Source organism: Propithecus coquereli, unplaced genomic scaffold (assembly GCF_000956105.1).
Source record: "Propithecus coquereli isolate 6110/MARCELLA unplaced genomic scaffold, Pcoq_1.0 Scaffold388, whole genome shotgun sequence".
Taxonomy (NCBI): domain Eukaryota; kingdom Metazoa; phylum Chordata; class Mammalia; order Primates; family Indriidae; genus Propithecus; species Propithecus coquereli.
The window spans coordinates 1392297-1410477 of record NW_012149596.1 but is presented as its reverse complement, the minus strand read 5'-3'; the positions used below and the strand labels follow the sequence as shown (position 1 = coordinate 1410477).

The 18181-nt window shown below is 39.3% G+C and overlaps 1 protein-coding gene across 1 annotated transcript in view; it reads right to left on the bottom strand.

Moving 5' to 3' along the window:
* Positions 1-18181, bottom strand: part of ZNF81 (zinc finger protein 81) — a 99704-nt gene that overhangs the window by 13972 nt on the left and 67551 nt on the right. Inside the window, exons 3-4 of the mRNA XM_012652271.1 lie at positions 14583-14709; positions 828-923 (exon numbers count right to left, since the gene is read on the bottom strand). Coding sequence (XP_012507725.1) covers positions 828-923; positions 14583-14709 — 223 coding nt within the window. The remainder of the gene's footprint in view (positions 1-827; positions 924-14582; positions 14710-18181) is intronic.

The window sequence follows — 18181 nt, the reverse complement described above, 5'->3', positions numbered from 1 at the left end:
AAATCAATTTTTCTACATCTGTGAAGAATGATGTTGGTATTTTAATAGGGATTGCATTGAATCTGTAGATCACTTTGGGTAGTATAGACATCTTAACGATGTTGATTCTGCCGACCCATGAGCACGGTATGGTTTTCCACCTGTTTACGTCCTCGGCTATTTAGGAATGCAATTTAAAATCACAATGAGATACCATTACACATTCACCATAACAGCAAAAATTAAAGAGATTGATGATAACTGGTCTTGGTGAGGATGTGGAACAATAGGAATTCTCATGTATTATTGTTGGGAATGTAAAATGGTATAGCCAATTTGGAAGATAGTTTGGCAATTTCATATAAAGGTAAGCATACACTTACTATGTGACCCAGCAATTTCAATCCTAGGTCTTTACCCAAGGGAAATGTAAATCACATGTTCACACAAAGACATACCAGAATATTCACTGCAGCTTCATTCATAATAACTAAATATGAACCACTTATCCATCAACAGGTGTACAGATTAACAAATTATAATATATTCATACCATGGAATACAAAAAGAACAAACTAGTGATATACTCAATAACATGAATGAACTGCAAAATCATTATGCTGAGTGAATGATGTCAGATCCAAAGTGTACATACACTATGATTCCATTTACATGAAACCCTAATAAAGACAAGTCTAATCTATAGTGACAAAAAGCATGTCAATGGTTTCCTGGGGCCAAAGTGGTGGTGAGTATTGACTGAAAGTGGCTTAAGGGAGCATCTGTGTGATGGAATGTTATATACCATTACTTCCATGTCCCCAGCTGCCTGGGTCCCATTCACTCACCCGAACTGCTCTGGTGTGGGGCTTCACCCTCCAACATCCATGGCTCCTCTCCTTGCTCCAACTTGAAAATGATCTCTGGTTTCGGAACTTCAAATCCTGTTAACAGGACATGATAGAGAATTGGGTCCAGCTAACTGCTTTCCATTTGTTCTTTGGAAAAGTAACAATATTTCACTGGGAACAGAATAATATTCACAGAGGTGAAAAGGGACTGAAGAATCTCAGACAAATCAAGGATGACACCATTGCACACCTCAGATGCCCCAGATGTCTCAGCAGCTAAGAATGCAAACACCCTCACTGAGGTGCTGTATTAGTTATCGCTAGGGCTACCGTAACAATGTACCAAAAACTGGGTGGCTTCAAATGACAGCAATTTATTGTCTCACATTTCTAGAGGCTAGAAGTCCAAAATCAAGGTGTCAGAAGGGCCATGCTCTCTCTGACAGATCTAGGATAGAGCCTTCCATGCATCTTCCAGTGTTTGCTGACATTCCTTGGCTTGTAAATGCATCACTCCAGTGACATGGCCACCTTCCCCCTGTGTGTCCTCACATTGTCTTCCCTCTATGCATGCTTGTGGAACCATCACCCCAATATCTACCTTCATCTTTACATGGCGTTCTCCCTCTGTGCATGTCTCTCTGTCCAAATTGCCACTTGTTATAAGGACACCAGGCACATTAAATTAGGGTCCATCTAAATGACCTCATTTTAGCTCAAAATAGTCTTCTGTAAAGACTATTTCCAACTAAGGTCACATTCAGAAGTACTGGGGTTAGGATTTCCACATAGCTTTTTGGGAAGACACAATTCAACCCACAAGAGTCTTCCCTCTAGCCCCTCAAAATTCTTGTCCTTCACACATACGAAATACATTCACCCTATCCCCAAATCCTCAGAAGTCTTAATTATTCCAGTATCAACTTATTAAGCCAAAAATCACATCTAAACATTATCAACTCAAAGTCTCAAATCTCATCATCTAAATCATCCAAGTCAGTTAGGGGTGAGACTTGGGGTATGATTCATCCTGGGTAAAAATTCCTCTCCATCTATGAATCTGTGAAAACAGATAAGTTATCTGCTTCCAAAATACAATGGTGGGATAGGCATTGGATAGATATTCCCATTCCAAAAGGGAGAAATCAGCATGAAAAAAAAAGGAGATCATGAGTCCTAAGTAAGAGAACCTAGCAGGGAAAATTCCATTAAATTTTAAGGCTTGAGAATAATCCTCATTGGCTTCATGATCTGTCCTCTGAGCCCACTAGGGTGGTGGTCCTGTCCTGTCAGCCTGGGCTAGGAATGACACCCCTCACTATTACCCCTAATGGTCCACTAGCAAAATTTTTGCTTCCCGTCCCAGTAATCGTATGCTCTCTCACTCTAGAAGTCTTAATTCCAAAGGGAAGAATGCTTCCACCAGGAGACACAACAATGATGCCATTGAACTGGAAGTTAAAACTGCCACGTGGCCACTTTGGTGCCCTCATGCCTCTAAATCAAAAGGCAAAGAAGGAAGTTAGGGTTTTGGCTGGGGTGACTGATCTTAATTACCAAGAGGAAATTGGATTGTTACTCTACAATGGAGGTAAGGAAGAGTATGTCTAGAATACAGCAGATCCCTTAGGGTGTCTCTTAGTATTACCATACCCTGTGATTAAAGTCAATGGAAAACTACAACAACCCAATACAGGCAGGACTACGAATGACCCAGGCCCTTCAGGTGACAAACTTTAGTCCAAACTTTAGTCAGGCTCCTCTGAATCCTCTTCCCAATTAGGCCTCAACATTTGGACTTTAGTGTCCATCTTTGCATTGCCCAATATTAGCAAGAATCCTGTTAAGTCAGTTTAACCAGAATCCCCCAACCTCAATATCTGATAACCTTTGATAGCTGAACAAATTTCTCATCTTCCACCATCCCCCATGTGATATCTGATCCCCCCTGGCCTGTCTGCAGCAAGAACATTGTTAGGTCAGTTTAGTAAAAATCCCCCTTACCTCTAATGTTTCCTCTCAGTAATTTTCCATCTACTGGCCACTCTGCTCCTTGGCTATAAGTCCCCACTTGTCTATATTCGGTCTGGAATTGAGCCCAGTTCTATATTGAGGTCTCTTTTCCCCTACTATAAAAGTTCTGAATAAAATGTGACTTTACTGCTTTAACTACCGTCCAACCTTGCTTTTCTTTGATAGTTATGGTGCGGGACTCAGATAAGATCAGATTCATCACTGGACCCCAGACCTTTCACCCAGGGCCCCAACTGTGTACCTTTGAAGGCTTTGTCTTCACTCCTGGCTAATTAATTGGGGAATCCATTGATGAGTCTGACTCACAAACCAGTGCTCTAGATGACAGTCCACTGAAGTACAGTAAGGACAGATTTTGATTCTTAAAATTCTGAGTATGCTCTAGAAGCTAGGTTAGAGTCCTAGGTAAGCAGCTGTTTATAAGAAGGTAGGTTAGAGTCCAAGGCAAGGAAAGGCTGGGGGAGAGTTCTAGGCTTCTCTCTTTGTAAGAGGGTAGGCTCTGTAAGAAATGGAAGCTGGGTTAGAGTCCCAAGTTTTTCTATTCATAAGCACAAAGGTACCATTGTTAAGAACATGGGAACTTCTCCATCAACTAAAACACTCCTTCTTGAACCCCTGCTGACTATATGTTCCACCAACTCTACCTGCTTCCTTTCTCATTGGCATGATTTTGCTGAGGATAATATGGAATTTAAAGAACCTCCTTGGGAAACTTGACATCTCTCAAAACTGGCTTTTCTAAGACCTCTCCCTTCCCATTGTTTCTGTTCCTCCTTCTTCCTTTAACCACCTTTGATCTTCCCTTCAACTTCCCTTGAATCCGTCGATATGTCTGCCTTCAAATCCCTACCTCCTCTATCCGTGCCAGAACTTTCCCGTCCTACTGTAGCCCCTTAATTTCCTACACTCACTTGAACTTTGGGTCTCCTCCCCCCACTGGGGGTTCTCAAGAGACTAAAGGACCCCTAAAAGCAACCACTTGAGGGTGAAAGAGAAAAAAAGCAAATTGGAAATAGACTAGATATTTTATCCACTTAGATGGGCTTTGGAGACATCCAGACAGTTTCGTGATGTCCCTTCAGTCTCTCACCTAAAATTTAGTCCACAGCCTTGGTAAGATTAGATATTAGGTCAAGAGAAAAATCTTAAATATCTCTTCCACAAATACTAGTAAACAAGTAACTTTAACTTGTTCTATCTGGCAAAAACCACAATTTGGATAAAAATATCAAAGATGAAAATGTACTAAAATTTTAGAACAGAAATCTACAGGACCTCTGTTTCATCTGTTAATATGTTTGTGCATGTATGTTTATATATGTATATATTTTGTGTCTATGTGATATTTTCTACCTCCAGATAGTATTACCAAATTAATTTATAAAATCTCTTAAAGGAGTTCTATGCAAATCAACTTAGAGATAGATGAGTGCTTACATAAATTAAATGTTCCTAGAACTCCGAGAAATATAGAGACTAACCAAAATGTTTTTCAAGTTCATGTGGCTTTTAATACCTCTTTCATCTTTTGGTATTTTGATATTTTTATCCAAATTGTGGTAAATCTTTGGTAAATAAGATTAGTTTAATATTATTAGTTTAATAAAAATAGCTGTGTCTTCTAAATTATCAGCATTAAATACTAGTCAAATAAACTGATATTATATTTATTGGGTGTTTAAGATTATAAAAACCAAAAAATCAACCTAAGAACAAATTTACAAGTAAAGATGCAGTAAAAATGAATTGCTTAGCTGGGCATAGTGGCTCATACCTATAATCCCAGCTACTCAAGAGGCTGAGGTGCAAGGATCGCCTGAGGCCAGGAGTTCAAGACCAGCCTGAGCAACATAGCAAAAACTCCGTCTCTAAAAATAAAAAATAGTTTTTAAAAAAGAGCTGGGCATGGTGGCTCATGCCTGTAGTCCCAGCTGTTTGGGAGGCTAAAGCAGGAGGATCGCTTGAGGCCGGGAATTTGAGGCTGCAGTGAGCTATGATCGTGCCATTGCACTCCAGCCTGGGTGACAGAGGGAGACCCCCATCTCAAAAAAAAAAAAAAGAAGAAGAAAAAAAGAGAATTGCTTGATATCCATTATTTCACATGTATCAAGTATAGCAGTAAAACAAAACAAACAACTCATGTATTTAACTTTTTTAGGTTTTTGCTTCAGGTGATGCTTGCCTAACATGCACATGCTGTAAAAATGGATAACAGAGAGATAACTTGAGATAATGGCTAACCTTGTTGGGTGTTATGTCTGCCTAAAAACAGTTTCTAAAATCTTTTTGGTAACTTGCAACCTTAGAATATGCTAAGTTAGATAACAGATATTCATTAATTATCTAGATTATTTCTAAGTAAGATAAACTAAAACTTTAATTATTAAATACAAGTTTGTTTAATAATTATATTTTGGCTTATTATTTTATATGGCATAGAGAAGTTAAAGATATTTGAGTCTGTTCATAAACATGTTCTTTTTACATTGAAAAACTGTACTATAAAGAAATACATGTGTCCAAAAATTGTGAGATGGTGTATTCACAAAATTTGCTAATCTGCTCATTTGGAATGCTGGTATGTGAGAGATGGTTCACAATTGACAATTCCCTAGCTTTTCTGTAAAAGAGAGGTTACCAATGGTTAAAAATTATAATCAATATATATAATTAAAACTGACATAAATAATAAAGGTGAAGGGAAACAACACTACATGCAAGAAATGGGAGGCAGTGAGATTGGCCTCTATCAAAAAATCCCCAAACAACAAATGCTGGTGAGGATGTGGAGAGACAGGAACACTCTTTTTTTTTTTTTGAGGTTTTTTTTTTTTTATTTCAGCATATTATGGCGGTACAGGTGTTTAGGTTACGTATGTTGCCCTTGCCCCACCTCTCCCTCTAAGTCCAAGTTTCAAATATGTCCATCCTTTGGGTGGTGCACATTGCACTCTTTGTGTATGCATATACCCGTCCCCTCCTCCCTCCTCCCCGCTTCCCCCTGCCCAACATCCAATAGATGTTATTCTTATATGTGCACTTATGTGTTGATCAGTTAATACCAATTTGATGGTGAGTACATGTGGTGCTTGTCTTTCCATTCTTGGGATACCTCACTTAGTAGAATGTGTTCCAGCTCTATCCAGGAGTATACAAGAGGTGCTATATCACCACTGTTTCTTAAAGCTGAGTAGTACTCCATGGTATACATATACCACATTTTATTAATCCACTCATGTATTGATGGACACTTGGGTTGTTTCCACATCTTTGCAATTGTGAATTGTGCTGCTATAAACATTCGGATGCAGGTGTCTTTTTCATAGAGCGACTTTTGTTCTTTTGGGTAGATGCTACAGGAACACTCTTACACTGCCGGTGGGACTGCAAATTAGTGCAACCTCTGTGGAAAAGAATTTGGAGATTCCTCAAAGAGCTAAAAATAGAAATACCATTCGATCCAGCAATAGCACTATTAGGCATCTACCCAAAAGAGCAAAAGTTATTCTATAATAGAGACATCTGCACCCGAATGTTTATGGCAGCACAATTCACTCTTGCAAGGATGTGGAAACAACCCAAGTGCCCGTCAATTCATGAGTGTATTATTAAAATTTGGTATATGTATACAATGGAATATTACTCAATCATAAGAAGCGACAGTGATCTAGAACCTCTTTTATTTTCCTGGATTGAACTTAAGCCCATTATCCAAAGTGAGGTATCACAAGATCGGAAGAATGGGCTCCACTTGTACTCGCCATCAAATTGGTACTAACTGATGAACACTAGGGTGCTCACATGGCAGTAATACTCTCCAGGGATTAGGGGGACGGGGGTGGTAAACCCGCAATTAAAGGACACGGGGAGCATTGTAGAGGGGAAGGGCATGCCTCTAACCCTCGCTTGGAGGAGGCAAAGACATAAAATGTAACCATAATGTTTGTACCCTTATAATATCCTGAAATAAAAAAAAAGAAATGGGAGGAAAGTAGGATGTGTTTTTGATAAGGAAAAGTATACAAGGTATGAAAAATATGTTTTGTTAAGGGAGAAAGAGTAATTTTGTCCCGAAGTAACATAATTTGTAGTTCCAAAAGAGAAAGAGAAAAAATACAGGACAAAAACTGAATGGATACAGAAAATTATAGAAGGAATTTCAGAAAAGGAATTTTATGTGTGGTCAAACTGAGTAAGATTTCAATGGATTTGTTTATGAGTTTTTTAAATGAACTTTCATATCAAAAGTATACTGTGGCCAGGCATGGTGGCTCACGTCTGTAATCGTAGCACTCTGGGAGGCCTAGGTGGCAGGACTGCTTGAGCCTAGGAGTTCGAGACCAGCCTGAGCAAGAAGATGCTGTCTCCACAAAAAAACAGAAAAATTAGCCAGGTATGGTGGTGCACGCATGTAGTCCCCAGCTACTCAGGAGGCTGAGGCGGAAGGATCGCTTGAGCCCAGGAGTTTGAGGTTGCTGTGAGCTATGAAGATGCCACTGCACTCTGCCCAGAGCGACAGAGCAAGACTGTGTCTCAAAAAAAAAAAAAAGTACACTGTTGAAAAAGCTAGAATTTGGTTTTCTCCCTGTTAAAATGACGAAGTTTTCTTGGATAATTGGTCTGTTCTTAATAAGAGATTGTAGAAGTTTTGCTTTACCTTTTAAGTAATCTGTCTAGGAAATAAGATTTTGTGTTTTCTCACAATAATTTCCTGTGCAAATCTTTATTATGTCCTTGACTATTTAAGAGACCTCAGACTTCTCACTTTTAAAAGAACTAAGGTGTTTTGTTTGTTTTGTTTACATTTCTGACTTTACTTTCCCCAAACCAAATCCTCCATGAAATCTTGATCTCAAACTGACCTTGAGATTTCCCAGACAGCCCCTGGAAAATCTGAAACCATTTTTTCTTTCATCCCGTAAAAAGAGAAATGTTAAAAATATTTCAGGGCCAGATGTGGTGGCTCATGCCTGTAATCGCAGCACTTTGGGAGGCTGAGGCGGGAGGATTGCTTGAGGCCAGGAGTTCGAGACCAGCCTGGGCTACATAGCAAGACCCTATCTCTACAAAAATTAAAAAATTAGCCCGGGGTGGTGGCACACACCTGTAGTCCTAGCTACTTAGGAGGCTGAGGTGGGAGGATTGCATGCCACCATATTCCAGGATGGACAAGAGAGCAATACCTTGTCTCTAAAAAAAAAATCAATTAATTAATTAAAAAAAATTAAAAGTAAATTAAATTTTAAAAACTGGTTTATTTGATACATTGAATTGCATGAAAAGGCACTGTCAAATAAAAAGGGATGCTTAACCTCACCTGGTTTATATTTGTATAGATAAATGTTATTAATATATATATTTCAGAAATTATATGAAGTTCATAGAAATTTGTCAATACCCTCATTGTCCATGATATGTCCTGGTATAATGTTATCAGTCATAATTCTTGTTATTATTTTAAAATGTTGTATGTCACAGAAATAACTAAATTTTCTTGTCAAATGAACTTCTCATCAGATCTTTAACCATGACCATTTTAACTTGTCATTCATGGATACATTTTTGTTTTACTCTAATTTGTCTCTGAATATGTTTGCAATGAGCTACAGGTTAGAATGCTTCATGATGGCACTGCTTGAATAACTTTGTGACTATGCCACCAGACTGAGTAAGGATTTTCAGAACTCTAATGGAGAAGAAACTGATGGGGTTCATAAAACCGCTAACCCAAGTTGAAGCAAAACAAGAATTAATTACCGGGACTGAATGAACTGATAAAGGATGATTACGGTTTTTGTTTGGAACAGTGCTTGTTGTTTAGTGTTCTGTTTTCCAGATAAAAGGAATTGCTTTCCCTTTTCTCTTAAGCTATCTTTACTATAGTTTTGTAAACAGAAATGATACATTTATCTTTTCTCCCTGCCTGATCCCTCCAGAATTCAGAAAATCTTATTTGAGTGCTCTTATTTTCATGGCGATGTAATTATTTGCATATGTTCAGTAAGAATCTGTTCTGCTTCTAACAGGTCATAATTGGAAACATTGGTTATATTATATAACCAAGGCTTTGACTGGAATGTCATATTTTTAGACATGACCAGACAGTTTTAAGGAACTAAAGTTGACATTATGGAGGCAATACTCATAAAGAAACTGGCCTGGTACCGCAGCCTTACAGATGAGTAAGGAAAGTCACTTCCTGGCAGGCCCAGGAATTCTGGGATATCTTGGGGTCCTTGAGAAGAGAGGAATTCACCCAAATCTCAAGAGAAGAGGAATTTGAAGTCTGGTGGTGAGTTCCTGGCTTAGCTTCCTAGCCTCAAGAGCTTTTTAAAAGTCTAATCTGAGATTCCTTATGAAAAGTTTCAGCAAAGCAAACTCAAAAGGCCTGTGCAGTCAATTATCATTCTTGCTTCATTTATGTAAATAATCAGGCAAATATAAACAATACCAGACTTATTTTGTAAACAAGAATAACCTTACTTTGTTTATCTTTGAACAAATAAAAAGGAGCTGACTGTGGAGAGAAATTTTATGTTTCAGTGGAACACTATAGCACATCCTTGTGGGTTATTACCTGTAAACTGAACTGGACCAATTCTAGTTTCCTCCAATATCTAGCTATAACTCTCCAAACTAACATTTCCGATTTTTCTCCCACCCTCCTGACTTGGCATCTTTGAAAACTAAACTACTCTTTTCCTGACTCCCTACAGTAAGCTAAAGTTGGATGAGTTGATATAAACTTCAAAGAAATAGTACAACAGATCATGTACAGGCAACTTTCATTCCTGCTGCTATGTGGGCCAATCAGAAGGTGCACAGGAACACCCAATGACAGCACCAGAGATCCCAACTGCAAACAAGGAAATTTGTCAGATTGCTACTTCCATCCTCACTTCGCCATCTAAAGATGCTTTGACCCCAACATCTAGAATCTTCTTGACCGGCTGCTCTCTGGACTCAGAAACTAGGTTTCCAAATATTAATTGTTTTTCTGTTATTTTTGTAGAAATCTCACTCATTAAACACCTGTCTGCTAGAAACATCCAGCAAATATCCTCTACTACCAAGTCCCAGCAGATGGTTCAACTGACCTGCAATGAACAAAAGGTGACCTAATGAGAAATAGACTTCTATTGTTCAAAGGAAAGAAAAATGTTTCTTCTTTTCTTGAACAAGAGGAGGAACTAACAAAGAGGCTCTCCTTGACCAAGTTTTAGTCAGGCTCTTCTGAATCTTCTTCCCAACTAGGACTCAACTTTTGGACTTCCATGTCCATCTTTGCATTGCTCAATTTTAACAAGAATCCTGTTAAATCACTTCAGCCAGATCCCCCAACCTCAGCATTGATGCCCCTGGACCAGGTTCCTCATCCTGCACCACCCTCCAGGTGATATCTGATCCCCCTGTCCTGCCTTCAGCAAGAGTCCTGTTAGGTCTGTTTAGCCGGATCCCCCTTACCCCTGATGTTTCCTCTGAGTGATTTTCCATCCAATGACCCCCACCCTGCTCCTTGGCTACAGATTCCCACTTGTCCATGTTGTATTTGGAATTCAGCCCACTTCTATACAGAGGTCTCTTTGCCCCTACTATAAAAGTTCTGAATAAAATCTTTTCCCAGCTTTAACTACTGTCCAGCTATGGTTTTCTCTGACACAGGAATGAAGGTTTGGGTCTCTACACCAGGCAAAGAACTATGACCAGCTGAGGTGCTTACTGAGGGCAAAGGGAATATACAGTGGGTAGTGGAAGAAGAAATTCTGCTTAAGACTGCCACATAGAAACCTTGCCTCAGTTTTCAGTCTGCTGGTCTGCCCTGTGGATTTCAGATTCAAGAATGCCAACATCAACTCTTACCTGAATTTCTAGCCCACTGGCCTGCCCTGTGAATTTCAGACATGCCAGCCTCCATAATTGGGTGACTCGATTCCTTAAAATCAGTCAATCAATCAATCAATCTCTCTCTCTCTCTCACTATATATATAATCTCCTATTGGTTCCATTTCTCTGGAGAATCCTAATACAGATTTTGGTGCTAAAAGTGGATCTAGAGGAACAGAATCTTAAGGATGAGTTTTCTGAATTGGTTCTGGGATTTCTGGAATTGATTCTCTAATTTGATTACATTTAAAGGCACTAATAACTCTCCTTCCAACAGTAAAGAGAACACTGGCTTGAACAGACCTATGGTGTTGACTAGTTAATCATGGTGTTTCTAGAAGTGAAATACATAGGAAGCCTACTAAATTCTTACTTGATCTGTAAAAGCAGAAAAGTTCCAGGTTAAGTGAACAAAAGTCTAACTCAAATCATAAAAACAGAGGGTCATGGCCCCTCAGTCAATTCCCAGACTTGAGCCAGCTTACAGACCCAGAACCCCCTGAATGAAGAAGGGAGATCGAGTCCTCTTGAGAAAGGACCCTGGTACATTACACAAATTTATACTGGTAATCTATCTCCCAGCCTTCCCTGGAGGAACTATGGCCTTTTATCAGAGTAACTGTGTGTTGGGAAAAAGGAAATAATCAGACATTTTGGAATTACTATATACTGGCTGTAAACTGACACTAATTCCAGGACACCCAAAACGCCACTGTGGTTAACCAGTCAGAGCAGGAATTTACAGAAGTGAAGTGATTAACGGAGTTTTAGCTCAGGTCCATTCTCACAGTAGGGCCGGTGTGTCCCTGAACCCAACCTGTGCTTATTTCTCCAGTTCCTGAATATATAACTGGAATAGACAGACATATTCAGCAGCTAGCAGAATCCACACATTAATTCCCTGACCTGTTGAGTGAGGGCTATTATGGTGGGGAAAGCCAAATGGAAGCCACTAGAACTGCCTCCACCTGGGAAAATATAGAAACCAAAAGCAATGCCGCATTCCTGGAGGGACTGCGGAGATTAGTGCCACCGTCAGGGACTTGAAGGATGCAAGGGTGGTGATTCCCACTACATCCCATTCAACTTACCTATCTGGCCTGTGCAGAAAACAGATGGGTTTTGAAGAATGACAGTGGATTTTCATAAGCTTTAACCAGGGGATCACTCCAATTGCAGTTGCTCTTCTAGATGTGGTTTCATTGCTTGAGCAAATTAACACATTCCCTGGTAGCTGGTATGCAGTTATTGATCTGGCAAATGGTTTTTTTGTGTGTGATATCTGTTAGTAAAACCATTAGAAGAAGCACTGTGCCTTCAGCTGGCAAGGCCAGCTATGTACTTTTACTGTCCTGCCCCAGGGGTATATCCGCTCTCCTGCCCTAGGTCAGAATTCAGTCTGCAGGGACCCTTGATCGTCTTTCCCTTCCACGAGATACTGTGCTGGTGCATGACATTGATGATATTGACAATATTGTGCTGTATGGACCTAGTGAGCAAGAAATGGCACCTATTCTAGACCTATGGGTACATTCACATATTAGATGGTAGGAAATAAATCTGACAAAAACATAAGGGCCTTCCACCTCAGGGAGATTTCTAGGGCTCCAGTGGTGTAGGGCATGTGAAGATATCCCTTCTAAGGTGAAAGATAAGTTTCTTTATTTGTCCTTCCCTAAAAGCAAAAAAAGAGATACAATGCCTACTGGACCTATTTGGATTTCAGAGATAACACATTCTCATTTGGGTGTGCTACTCTGGCCCATTTACAAAGTGATCAAAAAAGCAGCGAGTTTTGAGTGGGGCCCCAAAAAAGAGAAGGCTCTGCAACAGATCCAGGTTGCTGTGTAAGCTTCTCTGCCACTTGGGCCACTTGATACAGCCAATTCAATGGTGCTTGAAGTGCCCGTGGCAGACAGAGATGCTGTTTGGAGCCTTCGGCAGTCCTCTATAGGTGAACTACAACACAGATCCTTAGGATTTGGTAGCAAAGCCCTGCCATTCTCTGCAGATAAGTACTCTCCTTTTGAGAAACACTTTTCGGCTTGCTATTGGGCCTGAATTTACTCACCCACTGAATTTAAGCATATTAGTTAGTTGAAGAGAAGAAACTTAAAAAAGATTCCCTCGGTAACAGCAAGTGAACATGGAAGAGCCCAGTGCTGAATGTCTGCCCCGCAGTCAGGCACTATAAATGTAGCATACAGAAGACCCACTCCCCAGTGCTGCTCACAGTGGCACTGATGGAGGCCCAGCCTGAGGATGGTGTTAGACCAGTATCAGCTCCTCAGGCACTGGGCCTGGGCACTACTGAAGTCGTGTTGCTTGAGAATGTAGCCCAAAGTGAGTGGTAAACTCCATCTAAGGCTAAATACCAGCACAGATTGACAGTCAACAAGTATCAGAAGGGAAAGTTGAAAAGAACTTTGAAGAGAGAGTTCAAAAGCATACAAAACTGTTAAGAGGTATGGACTCAAGGCAGACATGGCCACCCCTCAACCCTGGGCCCTGGATGGTGGCCCTCCCCCCTTAGCCCCGAAAACAAAGAGATAGCCCTGCCCTCTGAAACTGATGAAGCAGTGGGTCCCCCCATCTCCCCAGCCTGTACCTTCAGGGCCTGTGGCAACAGGTATAGCTGTACCATCCTTGAAGTCATTCCTCCCTTTTCTTGAAGGATAACACATGTTCACAGTCATATAGCTTTACCATCCCATTTCCTGCCTTATAGTATCCCCAAAATCTAACAGCCTTCCTTCATTCTCTCCCATCTCTGTCTTCTTCAGCCCAACCTGGAAGCGTTTCTACTGAGACAGTTGATTGAATCCACAAGTCACACACCTAATCTCTTTAGCAGTCAGGTGCCCAGACACACCCTTGATGTTCTTTCCAGAGTACACTTTCTCAACTTTTGCAATATAGATAGGCTGAGAATTTTCCAAACCTTCAAGTTCTAATAGCTTTACCCTAACAATTCCTTCTTCAATTTATCTCTTTCCTCTCATGTTTTACTATAAGCAGCAAGGAGAAACCAGGCTGTGCTCTCAAACAGAGCTTAGAAATCTCCTCAGCTATAATAAATATTCAAGTTCATCAGTTACAAGTTCTACTCTTCACCCAACAGAACACAATTCAGCCATGTTCTCTGGTAGTTTATAACAAGGATCGCTTTTCCTCCAGTTGGCAATAACATGTTCCTCATTTCCATCAGAGACCTCAAAGTATCTCAAAACTAGCTCCAGCCTCTACCCATTACCCAATTCCAAAGCCACTTTCACTTTCACATTTTTTACGTATTTGTCATAGCAGCACCCCATTTCCAAGTATAAAAATCTATATTAGTTTCATAGGGCTGCTGTAACAAAGTGCCACAAACTACGGGGGCTCAAAACAGCACAAATTTATTGTCTCACAGTTCTGGGGGCCAGAACTCCAAAACCAAGGTGTCATCAGGGTCATGCTCTCTTTGAAGGCACCAGGGAAGAAACTATTCCAGGCCTCTCTCCTAGTTTCTGGTGGCCTCAGGTGTTTTTTGGCTTCCAGATGCATCATTCCAGTTACATGTCATCTTCTCCCTGTGTGCCTTCACATTGTCTCCCCTCTGTGTGTGTGTCTCTCTGTGTCCAGATTTCTCCTTTTTATAAGGATACCAGTTATATTGGATTAAGGCCTACCCTAATGACCCCATTTTAGCTTGATTACTTCTATAAAGACTCTATTTCCAAATAAGGTCATATTCTGAGGTACTAGGGGTTAGGACTTCAACATACTTTATTCGAAGGACACAAATAAACCCATAACAGGCTCTTCACAGCTTCACAGGATTGTTGTGCTTACCCACTGAGAGCAGGTGGCTGTAGTTCTCCAGCATGACATCGTGGTAGAGACGTCTTTGAGTAGAGTCCAGCTGCTGCCACTCCTCCCTACTGAAGTCCACAGTCACATCCTCAAATGACACTGGTACCTGTAACAACACAATCCTGTTCAAGGCAACATGATCGACACTGGAGGATGGAAGATGACAGACAAGAAGTTGTTTTTAACTATTTTTCATCATAATATACCACATGGTATACTTATTAAATACCTAGTTTTATATATCAATCTATTTATCTATCTATAATGTTATATAGAATACAAATGTCTAGTCATAAATTTTTGCTATTCATTATATATGACACATAGTCTTCCATTTTAAAAAATAATTTTCTATAGGATTTGACCTTGATCCTGCTTTGTTTGTTCATTTTTATGGGAAATTTGTGTTTCATAACTTTTAAAAGGAAGCATGTATACCCGCCATTTTCTAACTTTACATAACTCCCTATACTGTTGCTTTCATTTACTCTTCAAAAATATGGCCATTTTCTCTTGATGCCTTTTTATTGTTCATTTCTAATTTAATTCCATGGTGGTCAGAAAATATACTCTGTATGATTTCAACATATGGTCTATCTAGGAGAATGGTCCATGTTTCCCTGAAAAGAATGTATATTTGGCTGTTGGTGGGTGTGGTGTTCTATAATATATAAATCAAGTTGGTTTAATGTTGCTGAAATTTCCTGTTGCCTCACTGATTTGTCTTGTACTTGTTTAATCACGTATTTGTCAATATTTTGGTAAAAACTGAGAAGATGTTAAAGTTCATATGGCAATTAAAAGGACCTAGAATATCCAAAAGCAAGCAAAAGTATGGAGGATTTATACTACCTAATGTTAAGACTTACTGTCAAGCTACAGTAATTCAGACAGTATTGTACTGATGTAAGGACAGGCAGATATATCATTGGAACAGGATAGAGTCCAGAAACAGAACCACACATATATGGACAACTTTTTTTTGACAAAGATGTCAATGGGTTTCAATGGGGGAAGGAAAGTCTTTTCAACAAATTGTGCTAGAATAAATGGATATTAATATTGGGGAAAAAATAAACCTTGACCCATATCTCACATCATACACAAAAATTAACAAAAATTAAGTTTCAGTTTGCCTGCATTGCTTTTATTAGACCAACCCTCATAGAGAGAACAACTGTAAACTATGAACAATATATAAAAAACAACTGTCTGAAGATACTAAAGAGCAACCCAAATCAGGCATCTATTGGAGGAAAGCTGACACTTAGAAGAAGGGATAGCACTTTAGCTTATGAACAGGCCTGGTCAGTGCCATGCAGGGTAACAAAATTCCAGCAGAAAGCCATTAGTCTTATTGACTGGAAGAATCAAAGGAGAGTTTTACAGTCATCACTACCACTGGAAAATCAAGGGAGTGGGGATCCAGAAAGTGATCTAGCGAGAGACAGGTGCCTAAATTCTGTGAATTAACTCTGCCCAAACCTTTGGTTGACCACTTAAATGAACTGAAATCTGAGCTACCACCTGCCAACCAAAGAGGAGAAAGTTTCTAGTTTGAGTCCAGCCAAGTTAAATGCTCACTATATAGAACAAAACAAAAAATCAGCAATATTCAGAGGAATTAAACAAAATCAAACATTTCTACACTATATGTTTCACAACAACCAAGATATAATCCAAAATAACTCAACATAGAAAGAGATTGAAAGTTGTGGAGAGAATGACAAAAGCTTCAAGATAAAATGCAATCTGAGACTGACCTGAGGTGATCCATATGCTAGAATTAGCAGGAAAGAATTTTAAACTAGTTATTTATAATTATGCTCAAGAACATAGAGAAAAAATATGTTCATAATGAAGAAATAGGATAGCTCAACTGAGAAATAGAAACTATAAAAAATAACCAACTGAAAAGTTTAGAACTGAAAAATACAATCTGAAACTAAAACATTCCCTGGATAAGCTTAACATAAGAATGGAGATAACAGAAGAAAGAGGTAATGAACTTAAAGATAAACCAACAAAAATTATCCAATCTGAAAAGCAGAGAGAAAAAATATGAAAATAAAAATGAATAGTGTCAGGGATGGTGCTGTGCTCTGAATGTTTGCATCCCTTCTAAAATTCATGTTGAAACTTAATCCCCAAGCAACAGTATTAAGAGGTATAACCTTTGGGAGGTGATTAGGTCATGAGGGCTCCATCTTCATGAAAGGATTAGTGTTCTTATAAAAGGGCTGGAGGAAACTAGCCAGGCCCCTTCCTTTTTTCCCTTCCATCTTTTCCACTATTTGAGGACACAGCATTACTCCCCAGTGGAGGAGACAGCACCAAGGTGCCATCTTGGAAGCAGAGAATAGCCCTCACCAGACAACAAACCTGCTGGTGCCCTGATAGTGGACTTCCCAGCCTCCAGAACTGTGAGAAATAAATTTCTATTGTTTATAAATGACACAGTCTCTGAGATTTTGTTATAAAATGCAGCACAAACGGACTAAGACCGATAAGTAAGTAAAAATTAATCTAACATACATGTAATTTGAGACCCGGAAGGAAAGGAGAAAAGGGCAGAAAAGATATGTTTAAAAATAATGGTTGGAAACTCCCCAAATTTGGTGAAAGACATACATTTACAGATTCAAGAAGTTTGGCAAATCCAAGCAAGATAATCCACAGAAAATCATACCTAGGCACATCATAGGCAAACCACTGAAAATCAAAGAAGAAAAGATTTTGAAAGCAGCCAGAAAAACAAAAACCAAAAAGACACCAAAACATTACATATAGGGAAACAGTGATTTAAGTGACCACTTACACAGCAGAAGAAATGGAGACCAAAATACAATTGAATGATATTTTTAAAATGTTAAAGAAAATAAAGCGTTATCTGTCTGGATAAATATGAAGAGTTCTTTGATTAGGTCTCAAGGCCTAAAAACAATTCTTCATGGATTTTGATTCTACCTTCTTGGTTCTTGGCCCCACCATCTGAACCATCCTTCCTTTTTCATGAAAGGCAGCAGAAGAGTTTGCTCAATCTGGTTCCTGCTACAAGAATTTTGGAGGTCTAACATCTTCTTTCCCTTTTGTATTGTTTGCATCCCTTTCAGTCCAAGGTGGTAGTTTTCTGCTGATATAGTTTACTCTAAAATTTTATTGATTTTCTGTGAATCTCATTGGGTTCACGCTATTAGACAAAAGCTGCACCCAGAGATCTCTTCACAATAATCCTTTCTCTACCTTAGACTTGGGAGGGCTGAAAGACAATACTCTTAAGATTCCTAGAGGCCCTACTGTTTGATTGAGAAGATCTGTGAGCTACCTTTAATCTCTTCAAAGGGGCTTTTGTACGGCTGACTACTTTGATCCTCTTATCTTTCTGAGATCTTAAAATGTTGTACAGTCACATCCTTTGCTTTATCTCTAGATCACATTTTCCTGATAGCATTGCAAAAGCATTTCTTAATTTTAGCATCTTGTGCTATCTGGAGAGGCTAATCATTTTCAAAACCATCAAGTCCTGGCTCCTCTGTATTTAACAGTCCTTTCCTCAATTTATTTCTTTCCTTTCACAT